The 7,680-nt window shown below is 50.8% G+C and overlaps 1 protein-coding gene across 1 annotated transcript in view; it reads right to left on the bottom strand.

The window, feature by feature from the left end:
- Positions 1–1,926: 1,926 nt before the first annotated feature.
- Positions 1,927–7,680, bottom strand: part of CCKAR (cholecystokinin A receptor) — a 62,308-nt gene continuing 56,554 nt past the window's right edge. Inside the window, exons 5-6 of the mRNA XM_015405558.1 lie at positions 4,800–4,927; positions 1,927–2,552 (exon numbers count right to left, since the gene is read on the bottom strand). Coding sequence (XP_015261044.1) covers positions 1,927–2,552; positions 4,800–4,927 — 754 coding nt within the window. The remainder of the gene's footprint in view (positions 2,553–4,799; positions 4,928–7,680) is intronic.

Raw genomic sequence — 7,680 nt, 5'->3', positions numbered from 1 at the left:
CTCACCTAGTTCGCCAATCTACTTGATAGCAGATAGCAAGCGTCCACTTCTGAGAACGTGTCATTAACTGTTCTATCCAAGGAGTAATATATTTGTTTTGTGTGTGGTATTGTTTTAAAGGTAAAGGTAAAGGTTCCCTTGCTCGAAAGCCAGTCGAATCCGACTCTAGGGTTGCGGTGCTCATCTCCGTTTCAAAGCTAAAGAGTCAGCGCTGTCCGAAGACGTCGCCATGGTCATGTGGCCGGCATGACTAAACACTAAGGCACACGGAATGCTGTTACCTTCCCACCAAAGTGGTACCTATTTATCTACTTGCAATTTCTTGCTTTCGAACTGCTAGGTTGGCAGGAGCTGGAACTAGAGTCGGGAGCTCACTCCGTCATGCGGCAACTCGGGTCTTGAACTGCTGAACTACTGACCTTCCACAGCCTGCAGTTCAGCGTTTTGGGGACATACTAAAACAATCTGAGCTAGGTAGTCTACTTGATCCAGACAATAAGGGCATTTGCATTCCTCTGCAGGAATTCTATTATATCTCCCTCGCACCTCAGCTGAGTCTAAGGCGATCCACCTGGCCAATAAAAAAGCTCGTCTCAACATATGAATTTCTATCCAGTGGAATTGGTCTGTCAAGGAAAAATAACCACAACCTTTTAAAAAAATGGAATCGGATCCCTGAAGAAAGATGCTTGTAAGACAGATCTGTTACCCATCTGTCACCCATCTTATCTGTTTCGCCCATAATAGCTAAATGGATCCTCCATATTCAAAGGCAGTGCGTTTCTGGGGGACAAACAGTGGGGAAGAAATGTTGCCACCTTTTGGTGGTATTCCCGGAAGCATCTGCTAGTCTCCCTTAGAGACCTGATGCACATCCAGGGGGGCTCCTCTTGTTTGGTGTAGTTTGGTGTAGTGGTTAAGTGCGCGGATTCTAATCTGGGAGAACCGGGTTTGATTCCCCACTCCTCCACTTGCACCAGGCTGTATGACCTTGGGCAAGTCATAGTTCTGTCAGAGCTGTTCTTGAAAAAGAGCCGTTTCTCTCAGAGCTCTCTCAGCCCCACCTACCTCACTGGGTGTCTGTTGTGGGAAGGGGAAGGGAAAGGCGTTTGTAAGCCGCTCTGAGACACCTTTGGGTAGTGAAAGGCAGGGTATAAATCCAATCTCCTCCGCCTCCTCCTCCTCCTCCTCCTCCTTCTTCTTCCTCTTCCTCTTCTTCTTCTTCCCCCCTAATTGGTGGACAGCTCTTAAGGGAAGAGATCGCCGTTTAAAAACAACAACCCAAAATCAATCCCTTACTCAGCTAATGTCTTTACTCTTTATTATATGAAACTGTCACGAATAACAATGCTATTGGGAATTGCCCGGAGACAGGAAAATGATACATTGACTCTTGCAGCCTGTTGGCTCAATTTGTATCCATTGTTCACTCCCTACGCAAGAAAATAAAATGTGTCGCCGCTCTAGATCGTTATTATATTCCTGAGGAACATTGCTACTCTCTCTTTCGTTATCTGCCCCACTGTTCGTTTTCGAGGCATTGAAGCCTAGAGGTAAAACAAGACTGGGGGGGCGGGGAGCCGAAAGATTTGGATTTCATCATACAATGATATTTCGCTGTGGAATGTGACAATACAAAGTTGGACTTGTGGACTGGCCTTGGAAGAATGTCATTAGAAAGATAAATTTTTTTTTGGTCTGGGAAACACAAGCCAATCTACCTCAGGGAAAACTGGAAGAGTGTGTGTGTGAAAGAGAGAGAGAGTGAAGCTTCAGGGCAAAAAAACATTGGCCTTTCTATCTGAGAGAAATTTCCCATCTTCTTTTGAGATTCAAAGCTGAAGTGTCTTTCCGGCGGGAGCACTGACACATTGGTGCACTGTTGACCCCTGATGTACACCCACACATATCCCCACCCCGCCCACCCTAATTTGCTGCAGTATTTCCGTACAAAACCACATTAGACAAATCGAGACGGCCACAGGGACGGAAACGTTCGGTTCCTTCCACTGAATGAGTTAACGGCGGTGCCGACGCGTTCATGTGTGTGTAAGAATACCTGGAGAGGGAGGCCCCTGTGGTCTTCCCTTCCTCCTCCTCGGCCGTATCCGCTCTGGCCACGGGAAGTTTCCGCTTGGCGCAGCAGGTGAAGGTCGCCAGGAACCCCATGCGGAAGCGTTTGTTCATGAAGCAGTAGATGATGGGGTTCACGCAGGCGGAAGTGTAGGAGAGCAGGTGGATAAAGGAGATGGGGGCTCCGGTGAGCAGGAGGGTGGCGGACCAGGGGTCAAAGGCCCGCCAGGTGTTGACGCTGAAGACGGGAGTCCAGCAGATGAAGAAGAGGATCACGATCACAATCAGCATGCGGATGACCAGCTTTTTGGCCAGCAGGTTGGTGGTCGAAGTGCTGCTGCGCGGGCGGTCGATCTTGCTGCTGCTGCTGCTGAGGTGGGCTGGGAGGGGCTGGAGCGGCACCTTCTTCTTCTTGCTCTTTTGCAGGTAACATCCGTCCCCGTCTTCGTCTCTGCTGCTGCTGGTGCTGCTTTTCCTTTCTGGGCACAGAGAGCAGCAGGACTCGCATTAGGCCTGCCAACCTGTGGCTGGGGGATTCCTGGAGATTTGGGGGGTGGTGGAGCCTCTAGGGAGGGAACTCAGCATGTGGTGCATGGAAGCCAACCCATCGTTTTTCGCTGGTTTGCTTTAATTATTGCAACATCACTTCTGGCTACATAACCTAAAGTGACTGTGTCCTGGGATCCATCCAAAACTCTATGTTTTTTTACCATAGAGTTTCTGGTCACAGAGTGTCCCACAGCGTGGTGACGTCACCTCCAGCCCTACAGCCGGAAGTGGCATTCCAAGGCGCCGTTAGGGTAAGTCTGGCCCCTGGCAGTCTCTCAGGGGCTGCTGGACAAGTGCTGGCGGCCCGGTGCATAAATTGCACACAGATAAACTATCACATAAAGACCTGCTGTGCTAAGCCTGAAAAGCAAGCCCTTTTGTAGGGTTGCCAACTCTGGCCTGGGAAATACCTAGAGATTTGGGGCTGGTGCCTGTGGAGGGGGGGCGGATTTGGGGAGGGATTTCTCCTGGAATCTGGGACATGCTCTAGTCTACGAGTCCTCCTGATCCTTCAGTGGGAAACGCTTTCCTTTGAGTGAGGGCAGCCAATAGGAGGCCTGGCTTTCAGTGGCCCCGCCCACTTTCTGAAAAGCTGAGGGAGCACAAAGGGAAGCGCTAAGGGGCGCCGTGTTGGGGATTCCTGCTCTAACCGTCCTACCATATTGGCCCAGTATCATAGGACGAGATCTAGTGACGGAGACGGAGTTGCCAACCCTGTGCTTGCTTCAGTGTGCTAATGGAGAGGCCGGAGGACACCTGAAAGGAAGAACCCCATTTGCAAGAGGAGGTGCTTAACCTTTTCCTGGACCTGTCCTTTCTCCTGTGTGTGCGCCCCTGCGGCCATTGATCCTCCCCCATCCTGGAAGGCCCTGAAGAAGTGTGGAAATAAGCCAGGCTGGTAGACTAGCAGTCCGGGGAGTGAATTTGGAGTAGGAAATTGGCAGGAAGAGTTAAGTTCCCCTCCTGTCCTTACCAGTGCTCCCTCTAAGCTGAGTTAGTGTGAGCTAGCTCAGAGGTTTTTAGCCTCCGGCTCACACATTTTTGTCTTAGCTCAGGAAGGATGGGCTCCAGAGCAAACTATTTTATGCAGTAGCCAAATGGCTCACTAACAACTTTAATGCCAGCAGCTCACAAGGTAGAATTTTTGCTCACAAGACTCCACAGCTTAGAGGGAACATTCTGCTTATAAGTGCCTCCTTCCCCACCCACCCTCGTTCATTGGATAAACATCGGGTTTTACATATTCACCAAGTTAATGCCCAGTTCTGGATTTTCCTAGTGGTATCCGAAGAAGAGGGTATTTGAAAAATGGGGGACTTGGGTCATTATTTGAACAAATCTCTGGTCTTGATTTTTAGCATGTTTCAATGTGTAATGTTAGAATACTGTACACGTGAGGATGGCAGTTCTGGGTTGGGAAATTCCTCGAGAAATTTTTTGGGGGGTGGGATCTGGGGAGGCAGGGGTTTAGGGAGGGGAGGGGCCTCAGAGGGGTACAGTGCCAGAGGGCCCACCTGCCAACGCTGGCATTTTCTCCAGGGGAGCCGAATCAGTGTTCCCTCTAAGCTGAGTTAGTGTGAGCTAGCTCACCATTTTTCAGTCTCCGGCTCTTACATTTTTGTCTTAGCTCAAGAAGGATGGCTCCAGAGCAAACTAATTTAAGCAGTAGCCAAATCGCTCACTCACAACTTGAATGCCAGTAGCTCACAAAGCGGAATTTTTGCTCACAAGACTCCACAGCTTAGAAGGAGCATTGGAGCCAATCTCTGTAACTTGGAGACCAGTTTTAATTCTGGGAGATCTCCAGGCCCCACCTGAAGAATGGCAACTCTGTGTATGTATGAACTGTAAAGAGGTAAATACAACAGAAGGTTATTTTAAGTGTTCCGTCTCTTGCTTGGGTTTTGAGCACAGTTGTGATTTAATTTGTCGGTTGCTTCTATTCTTGTTACAATTGACTACTTTTTTTAAGGACTGCAAAGTATCATGAAGACCAGAGGTTGGCCAATGAATGATTCTTAAACTGGTGACATTTGGGAGATACCGGTTTCAAGAGATTTGCTGACTCTCTCGTAGACTTTTAGCCAGGAAATAAAAATGGCATCTGCTGATTACGTTTTTCACGCCTGAAGGCATTACGGTAATGTGAAAGAAAATGGGCTCAGCCCTGCGATTACCTCGTGAAGACTTCCTCTGACTGACATCGAATTTTATTCCTCTGTAGAGCTCCAAGGAGATCAGGCCGTACGCAATCATCATTACAATCCCCGGGATTAGGAAGAGGATAAGCAGCTGGAAGATATACCTAGGGAAAGCCACACAAGAGTTTTAGATGAGCAGAGAAACAGGGGCCTTGTTGTGAGGCCTTTGCCCATTTTGGGAGCAGACTGATGACGATCAGGGAACTGTCTCTACTCTCCTCCCCTCAGTCTGGTTTTTTTTTTTTTAATGATCATACCGGTTTGTTGCAATTCACAGGGGAGAAGAGGAAAGGTACGTGTGGGGGCTGGTGTTGCCAGGTCATGGGGGATACAGTTACCAGATCCCGGTGTCAGAACCCCTGGAGTTTTGGGGGTGGAGCCTGGGGAGGACCGGGACCTTAGTGGGGTACAATGCCCTGAAGTCCTCCCACCAAAGCAGCCATTTTCTCCGGGGAAACTGATCTCTGTAGTCTGGAGATGAGCTGTAATCCCAGGGGGTCCCAAACAGAGGCCGGCATCCCTAGTGGGGGGGCATGGGATGCATCACTTTTCAGATTTCACGTAAGATAAGGAATTCATTGTGAGTCTAAAACTCTGGATGCGGGGCAGATTTTATATTTTCAGTAGGGCATTTGAAAATTAAGGTCTGTGTGAGGGAGCCCGCTGACCTGCACAGCCCAGGTAAGCCTGTTCTCATCTGATCTCGGAAGCGAAGCAGGGTCAACTCTGGCAAGTACTTGGATGGGAGACCTCCTTGGAATAGCAGAGGCGGGGGGCAGGCTTGATTCTGCCACCTCTCTGAATATCCTCCGAGCCCCGAGTAGGCGTCAGTCACCAGAGGTCGCCATAGCCTCCAGGTGCACACACATTTTAAACAGTAGATGTGAGGGGGGAGGAGGAGGCCAGGATCAGCCCCCCAGATGTGTAAATCATCTCCACAAAGGAACCCCCTTGATATGGATTGGGGCTGCCGCACTGAGGAAGAGGAGCCTTAACTCTTTGCCACGGCACCCTTTCCTTGACTGGAAGGGCCCCCCCGTACTTTAAGCCCTGAGGAAGAAAAAAGATGGGTAACCTATCCCAGGGAAACAGCACAGGGGAGAAGATTTTAAACTCCATCACACTGGGCCCCTAGCCCGAATCCAGTCTCCTCCGTCTGCCTGACAGAGTCCTGCAGCAATCAGTTCCCAACAGCGTTCCTCCAGAAGGTTCAAGTTTATTGAGTAGAGTAAAGGCGGTTCATCTGTTGCACACATTCTGTGTCAGAACTCACTGCAAGCCCACGAAAGAAGAAGATATGCACACTTCAGAACAGGGTCCCCTGATGGGTCTGAGCCAATCAGGGATTAAGCTGAAGCCCACCTAAGCTAACAGATCTATGTTCCCAGCAAAAGCATCCGCTGCCTGATACCAAGGTCACAGGCAGATAAGAGTCAAGAGTCCAGCACAGCAACAGACTCTACCTCGGCCTCCCTCCCCCCTCCCCCTGCCATGGCAGAAGAGCTCACACTGCCCCAGCCCAGCTGTGGTTTGTGGCTGAAGTACACGGGTGGGATCCAGCCAACTATTCCCACCCAATTGATTCCTTTCTTTGATACGGCCCCCATGGCACAAAGCCGTTGTGGGGGGGCCTCCCCCCCATTCCTGGAAAGTTGGTTGGATCCCACCCCGTGGATCTCTGGTGTTGCCCATAGCAATCCAAAAGAGTCCAGTGGAGCCTGAGCGGTGGGTGTTGCCTTCTGACACACTTCCGGTGATGTCAGGGGGTGTGGCATATGCGAATGAGTTATGCTAATGAGCTCCTGCACCTCTTTTTCTACGAAATGACCCCGGCGATTCTTACTGATCTGCTGAGATCAGGTGCCCTTGGCCTTGGCGCCACTCCAGGAAACTTGGCTGCAGGTTGCTGCATGCCCTAATGCATTCGCACTATAATTTGCTTGTTATTCAGTCTGAATTGAAGGAACGCCAGACCATTAACATTTTCCTGGGCCCCCTTCTGCACTGACACAGCCTGCTCTGGAGAATCCGAGAAGTCGAGCCTTACGAGTTGACTTCGCAGTTGCACACATTCCCTCTGCACTGTCCCCGTCCCCCCCGTTTATTTATTTGTGTACTCTGTATGCATCTACAAGGAAAACCCACATTTTTTGAGCTGTCTGCCAACCCCTCCCTCCCAAAAAGGAAACTGAAAAGTACTCAGAACGTGGAGTGATTCAGCAAGAGTGATTCAGCAAGAGTACTTATTTAGATCAGGAACAAGACAAAGGAAACCCGCTCACAGGCCGGTTTATATGCGTTCAGAAAGCCCGCCACCAAGTACACCTAAACACACCCCCTACTCCCGATAGGCTATTTACAATAACCGGGCGACCATTGGTCTCCTGGCTGGGAAGCTAGCCCTTTGATTGGGCCGGCTAGGATCCTTCGGATCCTTTGTCTATCGACTGAAGCTACAGATGAATTGTGCCTGGCCAGCCCGGGCAAGTCCGGGCATGTCAGGCTGATGCCTTACACGTGGAAGGGCGGCAGTACATTACACCCCTCCCCCCATAGTCCAAACTACCCACATACAAAGTCCTGGAGGTATGCGGGAGACTTCCTGGGCCTTGTGGAACGGCGGAGTTCCGGGGTGCTGCTTGGGGCTGCTCCTTGTGGCCGTGGCGGGGCGGTTGGCTGCGGCGTTTCCAGCGGCGGAAATGCCGGAGGTTCCGGAGTGACCGGGGCCGTACCTACCCACATACAAAGTCCTGGAGGTATGCGGGAGACTTCCTGGGCCTTGTGGAACGGCGGAGTTCCGGGGTGCTGCTTGGGGCTGCTCCTTGTGGCCGTGGCGGGGCGGTTGGCTGCGGCGTTT

The sequence above is a fragment of the Gekko japonicus genome, unplaced genomic scaffold (genome assembly GCF_001447785.1).
Source record: "Gekko japonicus isolate JY-2015 unplaced genomic scaffold, Gekko_japonicus_V1.1 scaffold2656, whole genome shotgun sequence".
In the NCBI taxonomy this organism is placed as follows: domain Eukaryota; kingdom Metazoa; phylum Chordata; class Lepidosauria; order Squamata; family Gekkonidae; genus Gekko; species Gekko japonicus.
This window is presented reverse-complemented; position numbering and strand designations above follow the sequence as displayed.